The sequence below is a fragment of the Coregonus clupeaformis genome, chromosome 1 (assembly GCF_020615455.1).
Source record: "Coregonus clupeaformis isolate EN_2021a chromosome 1, ASM2061545v1, whole genome shotgun sequence".
In the NCBI taxonomy this organism is placed as follows: Eukaryota; Metazoa; Chordata; class Actinopteri; order Salmoniformes; family Salmonidae; genus Coregonus; species Coregonus clupeaformis.
The window spans coordinates 61,939,983-61,952,486 of record NC_059192.1 but is presented as its reverse complement, the minus strand read 5'-3'; the positions used below and the strand labels follow the sequence as shown (position 1 = coordinate 61,952,486).

Genomic DNA, 12,504 nt, shown 5'->3' with positions numbered 1-12,504 from the left:
GCCATGCTCTACCAACTGAGCTACAGGGGACTACCTATTTACTAGGCCAGCTGTGATGTACAACCTGATAGCAATATTTGTTGGACTACAAATAAATGTATTGGTGAATTATATTAATTATGCATTGGAATTTTAAGTAAAATATAACCTATTTTTAAAACCTCTTATAAAGTTGTTGTTTTTTGTTGCATAAACTGGGAATTTGATTTGTTTTTACTGATATTATGATTGTCTGTTTGTTTCATATCTGCAAAGTAGTTAAAATGCTGTCAGTTCCACTTTAAGGGACACATACTCACTATGACATAGCTTTTGCCATAGAAGGCTCAATTAAGATTTGTTAATATCCTTCTACTGGTGCCCACCACATAGGGTGTATAACAGGCTTATGAGAAAAATTGGGAAATGGTTCATTTAACTGTTATAAAGGCTAACTGTTAATAGTTTAGTGGTACTTAACAGGTCCTAATGGTGAAAATTACTTGACCCTTGTTGGCTATACAAAAAAGTGTCCAAACATGTTCATCAGCCATATAGATTTAGCTAGAAAGGGTCATTACACACCAAATTATCGTAGAGAGTGACAACGTTGGATAATTAACTGTTTACAATGTGAGGCCACTGTCTGAAATTATACTTAAAATCCCCCTGAAGATAAAATCACAATTTTCATCTCACAATAAAAAACACAAGACAGACTATTTTGCAACGCAATTATCTATTTTATCATGTCATCATTTATCACTTTTTTCGATTTCTTTCAGTAGATACAAATATTTTTTATTAAAATTATGAGACTTTAGGCTACCCTCTTGTATTGAAATACTTTATTTTAACATTCAGGTGGCGAATTTGGCCTCCAATCCAAACTGTGCAACAGGTGTTCCGTCTGTTCCATGAACGGAAAAAGAACCCACCTGGAAGAACTGAGGCAACCGGGTGATCTGCTTCTCTGGGGAACGCTTCCACCCAGCCATCACTCATCAACAGTGAATATGAGAGGAAACTCATTTATAATCAGAAGAATGTTAACACAACCGCGCCTAAAGCATTCTCCGAAGTTTTGAATGAAAGTTAATGTGTCTTATATTGACATTTATTTTGACTTTTTTTATATAGTATCTAAAATTCAAAAATTGTGCCTTTAAATGAACACGTTTAGTTTGTGATTTGACCATTAAATAGGAAGAAATTCAACTGCGTAAAGTTACAGGACAAATAATCCGGAAACCTAGATTTGGGATAACTTGCTCCCGTTAGATTAAGTTATAGAAAATGTAAATAGTGCTATTTATCCGAGAGAAAAAATATTGCCTATGATTTTGCAGGTTGAATTCATCTTGAAAGCATGAAAACTTGTTCAGGTTTTTGTTAATTTGTTGGCCTATATCTATTATTTTTCACGCAGGCAACACAGAGGCATTGCACCATGTCCGTACCTATTGAGGACTGGTCTATGTGAACAGAAGAGTCAGTCAAACTGAGGGATTTCAGCGATTGGTTGGTTACCTGTCTCCTCAATCTGCTGCCATTCGATCCCCATACCCTACACACTCTTTCAAAGACGCCCCGCTCGCGCTCACTCAATCTCCGAGTGCTATATGATCACAAACTTTTCTCCAATCCTGGCGATGTACCAAGCTCTTTAGATATTCAAAACAACGTTATACGTCATCTGCGAAGGTGGATCATGTAGTGTTCCAATATTTATAAAGCACAGTGCGAACAATACATTGTGGAGGAATACGTTTGGAGTTTCTCGCTGCTGTCAGCGACTTGGTTCTATATTTAAGACGAGGTAAGACTCTCTACATCCCCTTCTTCAATATTCCAGTTGTTTTCTTTGGTGTTTTGGTGTTTTTCTCAAGATTCAAACACTCTTAATTTAGGCTACATTTTTAAAGGAATATACTATTATTCTTAGTCAGCATCCGCCTTGGACTTCTCAAAAGTTGGCCAACTGTACTGTATTTCAATCAATGTGAATTTATCCCCCCAGCTTTTGCCTGATTTATTACCTGCCATGCACTATAAACGCGGGACGCCTTGGGGTTATTGAGCCCCCTGGACTGTATAAACCCACAGAAATAGACAAGCCGGCGCATGTAACCTGTAAAACTTTTTGGAATACTTGTCAGTTTCTCGTCATTCAAGGGGAAGTAAATGGAGGCGGAATGAATTAGAGTTCCAGTAGATTTAATTTCGTTTAGCCTATTAGATTTCGTTCAGCCTATTTCAACTATTTATTCTGCATAATTATAAGAAACCAGGCTTGCCATATAAATATGTGTCTGACATCTTACAAGTGAAATAAGTTGCATTAAAAACAATTTCAACCTAAAAGCTCTATGAACGTTTTTTTGTTTGTTTGTTTCCAATGGAAATGTTTTCTCTGTCCTGGACAGAGAAAAGAAGCACGCGTCAGAATTTGCACAGTAGCACGTGGATGTTTGGAAATGTTCCTTCTGGAGCTCAGTCACTTGTCAGCGCTGGTCACAGCGCTCACGTCTGTGCTCTCCGCCCTGATCCTGCTTGCGGTCTCCAGGCAACTGTGGACTTTCCGGTGGACCATTACGCGGGACAAGGAGTGCAAGTTCCCGCTACCCAATGGGTCCATGGGCTGGCCGCTGGTGGGAGAAACTTTCCACTGGCTCTTTCAGGTGAGGAGTAATTCGTTTTTTATAAGCGTTCCAAGATAGGCTATAGGCCTTTAAGCGACGTATGTCACCATGCATGTGTTGAGCTAAATAATTTGGTTTGTGTTAAAAAAAGATTGCTTTATCTCATGCAATTCGTGTTATGAAAATATTATGTAAACAAAAAAACAGCACACAACTTATTAAAAAAACATTTGATCTCAGTTCGGTAGGCCTAGTTCATGTGTCCATGGAACTATACATGTGTGGACTTGATGAGCGCGTGTAATTCATTCTTGCGGTGAAAACAGACGTTTTCACTTCAATTCCACACCGCTTTCCTGTAGGAATGCATTCTGCTTCCAGACTGGGCGTAAACTAAGAGGCACGGGTATAGCCATAAGGCTACGCGCCCTCTATAGTACACGTGAAATTAACACCTCCTTTACAGCTTTTGTGTGTGTTTGTGTTTTATGACAGGGATCCAACTTCCACATCTCCAGGAGAGAGAAGCATGGCAACGTTTTTAAAACTCACCTTTTAGGAAAGCCTGTTATCCGGGTAACTGGTGCAGAAAACATCCGTAAAATCTTGCTTGGAGAACACAACTTGGTCTGCACGCAGTGGCCCCAGAGCACCCGGATTATCCTGGGACCAAACACCCTGGTCAACTCTATCGGAGAGCTGCACAAGAAGAAGAGAAAAGTAAGGACGCAAAGAAGATTAGTAAAAACGATTAGTAAAATCTATTTCCTCAAAATGTCTCATAGGCATATAGTCTGCCAGAGATAACTTGGTGAGGCATGGTCATCTTCTAGGCCTGCAAACTGAACGCATCTTCAAAGGAAATGCAGAATAGGCCTACTACTTGCCAGAGAGTGAAATCAAGGCAATAAAATATCCATTTCATTTCCTGCTGTTGTTATTGAGTTATTACATGTAGCGTAGGTAATAAATAGATAAGTATAGGGATAATTAATTTCGTCTCAAGTATTATTCAATTGTTGTCTGGAGTGCCTTGTACCAACCAGGTGATAACTTTTTATTATGCTTTTCTTTCCTTTAAGATCTTGGCAAAAGTGTTTAGCCGCGGGGCCTTGGAGACTTACCTACCCCGCATGCAAGATATTGTCAAGTCTGAAATTGCAAAATGGTGCTCGGAGCCTGGCCCAGTGGATGTTTACGTCGCAGCCAAATCTCTCACATTTCGCATTGCCGTCAGAGTCTTGTTGGGACTGAAGATGGAGGAAAAACGCATAGTTTACCTTTCTAAGATCTTTGAGCAACTCATGAACAACCTCTTCTCATTACCAGTTGACGCACCTATGAGTGGCCTCCGCAAAGTGAGTAGGCCTATAGCCAACAATGTTATAATGCTGTACAATTATTTGCATATTTTATTTATGTTTTAATCATTGTTAAAAGGTTTGGATAATGCAGAGAAATTATAACCCAGAAATGATAACTCCTATTTATTATCAATATCTTTACATGTTCTCAAAAAACAATTGTAGCCTAATTCATATTGTATGGTGTGGCATGATTAACTATTTTGCTATAGTTAATAACTTGCATGGATAACAAAAAACCTGCACATCCCAATTTATTATTAGAACAAAATAGACAGTTATACATATAATAGAATTTCAAACACCGGATGGAAATATCTTATCAAGGCAGCTAAATATCGATAAGACTATGCTGATTTATGTTTTCTTGTCAGGGAATTAAAGCCCGGGAAATCCTACATACGTGCATGCAGAAAATCATAGAGGAGAAAATGCAGAAACAACCGTCTGAGGAGTATTATGACGCTTTCGATTACATGTTGAGCAGTGCCAAGGAAAACGGACATGAACTCACCATACAGGAGTTGAAGGTAAATTATAGTTTATCCATTCTGCTTTGGCCATATAAATGTAATATACAACATCCCACATTTTCCATTGTATAGTCTTATTTGGAAGTTTATTGCCTAGTAAGTTGAAATTACCTATTATTTACTTTGAATCACCAAAGCAAATGCCCAATATTGTAGCCTAAATAAAAGGTTAATTGTGTTCTGTCTCTGGTGTCTAGGAAACCGCGGTGGAGTTAATATTTGCTGCTCACTCAACTACGGCCAGTGCTTCCACTTCGCTTATTCTTCAGCTCCTGCGGCACCCCGCTGTGGTGGAGAAAGCCCAGATAGAGCTGGAGTCAGAGGGTCTCGGCTACGACTCACACAGCGCCCACAGCTGCTCCGGCAAAGAAAATGGTATGAAATGTCCTCTTGCGGCCGAACAAGGGGAACATCGGCCTCTAAACGCAGAGACCACCCCGTTGATGAATGGGAACGGGACTGTTCATTGCGCACCGGATGAAAACGAAGAGGCACCGTGTTCTCGGTCTCATATTCCTTGTTTAACTATGGAGAAACTAAGCCAGCTCCGTTACATTGACTGTGTCGTCAAGGAGGTGCTGCGGTTTCTCCCGCCAGTATCTGGAGGATACAGGACCGTGCTACAAACATTCGAATTGGATGTAAGTATGGAAGCTGACCTTAGATGAACCCCATGAACAGGCCACACAGCATTATCATACATTCGATCTACTGTGATGTCAAGAAATTAGTCCCTCAACTGGCTAGAACATAAATCATTATTCGAAAGCAGATACAACGCTATTTCAGTCTTTTTTAATTGGGTGAGTTTTCAATAGACCATAATGCGTGTGCGCTTAAGTGCATCTCCCAATCATTGCTCCATAAAGTTACCAATAGATTCACGTAGGCTATGATTTGAGATGAGGGATAGAGTGAACTGAGATCAATCGGTTAAAAGCATAAATAACTTTGAAGCCGTCTGGATATCCTGTATTAGGCCATTTGCCCAATGATGAATACAATGAGATGTATTCTAGTCGGGTTATTAAAACTTGATTAATACTGATTAACTTACAATTGATATGATTAATATTTATGTTTATGGTCTATGTGATATGTTGTGAGGTACAGATGATACTGCCTTAACATTTCAGAAAGTCAAAGAGCATTAAATCTGACCATAAAGAGGTTTAACTTGCCAATAGCGACTTTTATCTTGTCAGGATTGTGTTGAAGTTTGAATTTTTGTTTTGTCCCTCTACTTCCAAGGGCTACCAGATTCCTAAAGGATGGAGTGTGATGTACAGCATCCGAGACACCCATGAGACAGCTGCAGTGTTCCAGAGCCCTGAGATCTTTGACCCAGACCGCTTCGGTTCCGAGCGTGAAGAGAGCAAGAATGGGCGCTTTAATTACGTTCCATTTGGTGGCGGAATAAGGAGTTGTGTCGGAAAGGAACTTGCCCAAATGATATTAAAAACCCTGGCGGTTGAGGTGATTGGCACGTGCAAATGGACCCTCGCCACGGAAACATTCCCCAAGATGCAGACGGTGCCAATAGTCCATCCCATCAATGGACTGCATGTGCATTTCAATTACGATAGCCTACTCCGATAGAGTTTAGATATGTACTTGTGTTATTAAAGACATTAAGCTCATGAACTTTTCGCAATTGCAATATTAAGTTATTCAATCAGAATACATCATCAAGAAACCTTTCCTCTTCGTTCCGAAGATCATGGAAATGGGAGAAACATGGTGGTCATTGAAGAGTGGAAGCAAGGCATGGTGCCAGTGACCTGCGATGACCTGCTTATCGCCAAGATCGCCTTTTTTCACGCACTGGGAAAAGTGACGGCAAACTTTTGCTATTGTTCACGGACATCCGGGCGCTCACTTCTATAACATAGCAAATCGAAAGATTATATATCCTATTTAAGCACCGTAATTCAATATACAATGGACGAGTAGGGCTTTCCTCTCAGAACAAACATTATCTGTGCTCAGGACTTATTATAAATGTCCGTCTGTAATGCGAAACTGACTTACAGATCTTGCATTTGGTCTCCAGGAAATACATTTAGAAATACCTTCCAAATGTCCAGTAGGCCTATGTGAGTAGATATAAATGACATTTAGGCCTACAGTAGGCTATAGGCTAAATAATGTTATGTGTGTATAAAATGAAGTAGTACAAATAAGCTTTATTTATAGAACATTTCGGGTGTCTGTGTTAAGATGGAATAATTATGAATAGACCTAGTTATTTAGATATCACAAGACATTAACCAATGTAAAGCATAGACCGTTAAAACAAACCATATAGGCCTATAGTTTTTATTCGATTATTTAGAGGCTATACATCAAAATGCAATTATATAACGTTACCTAGAGAATATAACCAATTACTATTATTATCATTACATGTGTCATCTTTATGAATAATCGCTTGTTGATTTTGAAGCATGATGGAAGCGCTGTGAAATGACTCGGTTAAGATGGATTCATGGAAGGAGATAGCACTTTTTCTCCTTAACGGAGTGTGTATATACAGTATTTGTCCTATTGATTCAATGTGTGTATTTTTTTGTGTATTGCTCGTATTATCTATAGAACGATGTAAAAATTAAATTACAAAAAAAGTGTATTTTTGCCATAGGATAGGAAATTCTACCATGACAAAATGTGCAATTGTTTCCATCATGTTACCACAATGTATAGATTCCCGTTCTATAAAAAGAAAAATGTGAACTTGTTCATAGATAAAATGGTTAAGGTTTTAATCATATCACATTTGAAAAGTGTGCCAGTATTATCACAGTATAAGCCTATTCAATCTATCATTAAATATTGGATGTTTTTAACAGGATATGCCGAAATATAGTCAATTGGTAGCGTAAAGTGTAAAGTCTTATTCGTTAATTGGGTCTGTTTTCGTTCACCAACTCATAACATTAAATTCCATAACCACAAGGAAGATTTGCATATCATCTGACAGGCTCCGCCCTCTAAAATGAACTGAACCTGCAAGAGATTACACCTTCAGAGTGAACTCGGATGGCAGTGTGACCCTCTAGTGAACCAGTTAATTCTGCCCTATTGACCCTCAATTTAGTTGACGGCTTTGTTAGCTGCGCTTCACAGGCTGTGATCACAACACCAATGATATTTTACAACATCATTTTCACAGCAAAGAATTCTAGGCCTATAGCTCACTATCTGAATTTCCTCTATAGGTGACGGAAATGATTAATTATAGGTAAGAAACTTGATTTAAACACTCCGACCACCTACCAACTTTAACATAACTTTAACATAAAATTACCCTTCAAAAAGGTTGAAATGATGCTAAATTGTAGGCTATATTCCATATAGGTTCATTGAGACATTGAAAAACCTGTATGAAATCCTGATCTCATTAGGCCTAGATTGAGAGAAGGTATAATTATGACCTCAATTTGATTATCATGATTGACAGAATAAACGACTGTAAAGACTATAATGACGCGAACCCCTCTCTAATTATGTGTGCTATAGGGCCCTGTAATTTGTTATTTGATGGACAGTGAACTTGGCCACGTTTTGGCGCAGGAGTCCACACGGATGTCACGGTCTGTGTTGTAGGTCACATGTAGGTCAGCGCATGGGAATGGGATAGAGCGTCGCTGCCCCTACCTCTGTTGGAATCGCGCTGCGGTCATGGGTTTTAAACAGAGGGTCCACAGAGGATGGGGATTTGTAGAGTGTTAGATGGCATCGCCATTTCAAAGTAATATAATAATTAACTGTAAGCCCCATAGAGTAGCCTAAACTAAATACAAAACATGAATTCGTTGCCGTTTGAAAAATATAGGACAATACATTGATATGCATACAAAGTGAACAAAGAGGCAGCGCTTCTCATAGCCTACTGACGCATGCGAAAGGCTTGGGTGTCCTCTTCATGGAAAGTATAATACATGATTCTAAAGTAAACAAGCCCGATTAGTCTCATACTATGTGGGCCCTAACACAACTACATCGATGGGTGCACGCTGTAAATTAAGAACATTATATATTGGGTAACTGAAGAGGTCATTTTCAAAGCCAAATGCTTGTGTTGTGGGGCTACGGTATAGGTGGTAGCCTATGCGCACCCAATAAGTGGTTAAACATTCCGGCCCGTACACTGTGGGCGGAGCACGGGGCGAGCGAGCAAGAGCTGCACAATTAAAGATGAACTATGAGTGAACTAATTTGTCTGACCCAAGGTAAGATGGGGCAAAGAGTTGTGGGGGAAACGGGCGTATAAAAGCGCAGAATGGAGGGTGAGACATACCAGTTCACTCCTGCGGTCCATCCGTACACTTCTCCTCGAGATGGGTTTCTACACGTTATTCGTAACATGTCTTTGCACTCTCCTGCTCCCACTCCTTCTGATTGTGACGGCGATGAAACTGTGGGAAATGTACGTCATTAGTGGAAGTGATCCAACCTGCCAGAGTCCTCTTCCTCCAGGTACCATGGGACTGCCCTTCCTTGGCGAGACGCTTCAGATGGTCCTACAGGTAACTGATGATGGAAACATAAACTGCAAACTCAGTTCCTCCCTATATTTGCAGTGTGCAGCAGGCTGCTATTGATTAGTTAGGGTTAGGGTTATGCATCAGGCTCAAAGGTCCAACCAGAAAACAGTATGCTATTGAATAAATTGAAAGATTGTTATGTAGCCTAATTCAAGCCATTTATATGTATGACATTTACAGTATCCATTCATACATTATTCTCCTTATTTATATTTCCAGAGAAGAAAATTCCTAAAAATAAAACGTCAGAAATATGGATATATTTATAAGACGCATCTCTTTGGGAGTCCCACGGTGCGGGTAATGGGTTCAGAACATGTGAAACAGATTCTGATGTCGGAACACAAATTGGTTGCGGCTCAGTGGCCGGCATCAGTGCGACTCATTCTCGGGTCGCACGCCCTCTCCAATGCGCATGGCGCGCTCCACAAGAGCAAGAAAAAGGTAGGAAATACGCAGATGTAGAGTAGCCTACATGTCTGTGTAGGAAGTTCATGGTTTATGCTTATGATGAAAAACAATTTGTCATTTACCTTGCCTTTTCACAGCGGTGTCCTTATAACGTGCCTTTAAAGCGCTCTCTCCTGTTTGCCTGCAGGCGATTATGAAAGCCTTTTCCCGAGAAGCCCTGAAAGAGTATATTCCTGTGATCCGGGAGGAGGTGAGATGCGCAGTGCATAGCTGGCTGCAAAGCGACTCTTGCGTGCTAGTGTACCCAGAGATGAAGCGCCTCATGTTCCGCATCTCAATGAGGATCCTGCTTGGCTTCGAGCCCGAGCAAACAAAGACCGACGAGCTGGAATTAGTGGAAGCGTTCAAAGAAATGATAAATAACCTTTTCTCCCTACCAATCGATGTTCCTTTCAGCGGCTTGTACCGGGTAAGTTGCCTGTCAAATGACAAGATGTATTGATTAAAGCAGCCCTGGCCTGCATCACATGGGGCTCCAGTGTGCGCACAATATTTTTGACCAATATTTTTCATAATTCCATTTAGGGTCTGAGAGCGCGCAACATCATCCACTCAAAAATAGAGCAAAACATCAAAAATAAGCTGTCCAATATTGATAACAACAATAACTATAAAGATGCTCTGCAGTTATTGATTGAGAATGGAGAGAGGAACGAGGAGCGACTAAGCATGGAGGTAACCAGATGCCTTTCATTTAGCAAGTTCATTTTATACACTGCTATTTACTCCATATATGAACCATTCTTTATTTGTTTCCCTCAGGAGATAAAAGAGTCTGCCACCGAATTACTATTCGGTGGCCACGAGACGACAGCGAGCACTGCGACCTCTCTGGTGATGTTTCTCGGGCTGCATGCACATGTCATGCGTAAAATACGCCAGGAGCTTCAGGAGAAGGTTGGTATCACCCTGTATCATCAAAAGACAAAATAACAACATTTTCACAAGCAAATAGCACTTGATTTTTGTAAAAAAAAAAATACATGATTTGAAACCATAAATCAGTCTTCCATGACAACAAAATAATAATCAATGGAGGCCCATATTTTTTTGGTTATGATGAAATTAAGATTAGACACAACTCTCATTAAGGTATTTATTAATTATATTCTTCCAAATCTAGGGCTATATTTAATTGATTGAATTTGCTGTACATCTCACTTGCAAGATGCATGTCCCACTATCTATGTGTTTATAATATATTCATATATTTATAGCATTTGTTGGGAGCCCAATCAGAGGACAAACCACTGAGTATTGAGTTGTTGGAGCAGTTGAAGTACACCGGCTGTGTCATCAAAGAAACTCTCCGTATAAACCCTCCTGTCCCTGGTGGCTTCCGTGTGGCACTGAAGACGTTTGAGCTCAATGTAAGTAAACCTATGTTGTAGCTTCTGAAATTACATTTACACAAGATTTTAGCCTAAAAGTTTAAAGGAGGCATAATTGATTGTGTTTTGAGAGCCACAAAATGGAAACCATGTACTGTTATAGTACATTAGTTTTTCTACAAATATATAATCACAACATGGTAGCACCTCTATGTATTAATATACAGCTCCTTGTATACAGCAATGCTTTCAGAAACTGTATAATGTTTGGAAGAAAATTGTTGGAAGTCATTGCCATACCCACCCCACCTAACAACCTAAATTGTGTTTCCTCAGGGCTTCCAGATTCCCAAGGGTTGGAAAGTCATCTACAGCATCTGTGACACACACAATGTGCTGGACACACTTATAAACAAGGAGGAGTTTCAGCCAGAGAGGTTCTTGGACGAGTCACCAGAAGACTTATCCCGGTTCGGTTACATCCCTTTTGGGGGTGGTGCGAGGACATGTGTGGGTAAAGAGTTTGCTAAGGTTGTACTTAAGGTGTTCCTGGTCGAGGTGGTCACCAGATGTGACTGGACTCTGTTGAACGGACCCCCGACAATGAAAACAGGCCCAACCGTTTATCCAGTGGACAATCTGCCCACAAAGTTCAGTAGATATGGTGACAAATGTATCCAGAACAACTGATAGTGAAATATTCACATTTATGTAAATACACGTTCATATTTAAGATAGACGTATCATGTATATTACATATATTTTGTACTAGAGATATTTATGTAAACCCCAGTAGAATTGTAAAAGCAACATTTTTAAAAGCACTTCATGTTAATGCACTTCGATAGTTTTGAGACAAATAATTGTATGTATATTTTGAAATGTAATTATTTTTAAGCTGAACTTGATCATTTTCATGCAGCTTAAATGTGTTGTTGCATTTGGAATGCTTTCAATAAAATAAATTGACTATTATTATGAACAGTTGATTTTTCACTTTAAATCAAAACCATTTCCATTTTCCCAATTATCTGACATGGCATTGATAGAGCCCAATGTTTTCATGTCAATTGTTCTTCTATCCCCAAATAAATAATGTTTGGTTCAATTGCTTGAGGAAATATGGATGTATAGTTATTAGCACCACTTCCTGTTATTGTATCACACTGTATGGACCTAGTTGTATGCCCATTCTTATGGCACACGTCAGTTTACCTTCACTCCATGCTACAATAACTATTACACGTACTGCATTATAAGACCCCAAATGACATTAGGCAATGTCAACAGTGAATTTGAATCCAAAGGTGACACAGAGAGGGACAGGATGTTAGACCCTCCAGATGAGTGTGGAGAGGATAGGCATGTGACTTCATGGGAAGCCTGAATGGTGTCTTAAAATACTAGTAAATATTTATCCCTCAATGTTTATTTAAAGTATTTTTGTGCTCTCAGGATGTTCTTCAAGTGGCTTTGCATAGACTTGATTGATTGATTTGTTCTTCTCTGACCATGATTAGACCATCATATAACTACCCTGTAAGGCTGCACAGTCAAGCCTCATGCACTGTAGTCAAGCCACCTAAGCATGCATGGACATGCGCGCGCATGCACACACGCACACACGCACGCATGCA

General features: G+C 39.7%; 2 protein-coding genes across 2 annotated transcripts; both read left to right on the top strand.

Annotated features, from left to right (window-relative positions):
• Window positions 1-1,488: 1,488 nt before the first annotated feature.
• Window positions 1,489-7,900, top strand: LOC121571587 (cytochrome P450 26B1). The gene is made up of 7 exons (XM_041883125.2): window positions 1,489-1,798; window positions 2,406-2,660; window positions 3,117-3,341; window positions 3,704-3,979; window positions 4,360-4,515; window positions 4,716-5,159; window positions 5,770-7,900. Exons 2-7 carry the CDS (start codon window positions 2,457-2,459, stop codon window positions 6,115-6,117), a joined length of 1,653 nt encoding a protein of 550 aa, XP_041739059.1. The 5' UTR covers window positions 1,489-1,798; window positions 2,406-2,456; the 3' UTR covers window positions 6,118-7,900.
• Window positions 7,901-8,824: 924 nt separating this feature from the next.
• Window positions 8,825-11,905, top strand: LOC121571591 (cytochrome P450 26A1-like). The gene is made up of 7 exons (XM_041883138.1): window positions 8,825-9,047; window positions 9,285-9,509; window positions 9,664-9,945; window positions 10,062-10,211; window positions 10,299-10,433; window positions 10,754-10,906; window positions 11,204-11,905. The coding sequence occupies exons 1-7, from the start codon at window positions 8,859-8,861 to the stop codon at window positions 11,555-11,557; spliced, it is 1,488 nt and encodes a 495-aa protein (XP_041739072.1). The 5' UTR covers window positions 8,825-8,858; the 3' UTR covers window positions 11,558-11,905.
• The last annotated feature ends 599 nt before the right edge of the window (window positions 11,906-12,504 follow it).

Bases quoted from the DNA above. Each gene is read 5' to 3' on its own strand.
- LOC121571587 (XM_041883125.2), top strand. From the start codon at position 2,457: ATGTTCCTTCTGGAGCTCAGTCACTTGTCAGCGCTGGTCACAGCGCTC. The intron at 4,516-4,715 runs GTAAATTATAGT...TCTGGTGTCTAG, and splicing joins TCACCATACAGGAGTTGAAG to GAAACCGCGGTGGAGTTAAT. The intron at 5,160-5,769 runs GTAAGTATGGAA...TCTACTTCCAAG, and splicing joins TACAAACATTCGAATTGGAT to GGCTACCAGATTCCTAAAGG.
- LOC121571591 (XM_041883138.1), top strand. From the start codon at position 8,859: ATGGGTTTCTACACGTTATTCGTAACATGTCTTTGCACTCTCCTGCTC. The intron at 9,510-9,663 runs GTAGGAAATACG...GTTTGCCTGCAG, and splicing joins TCCACAAGAGCAAGAAAAAG to GCGATTATGAAAGCCTTTTC. The intron at 10,212-10,298 runs GTAACCAGATGC...TGTTTCCCTCAG, and splicing joins AGGAGCGACTAAGCATGGAG to GAGATAAAAGAGTCTGCCAC.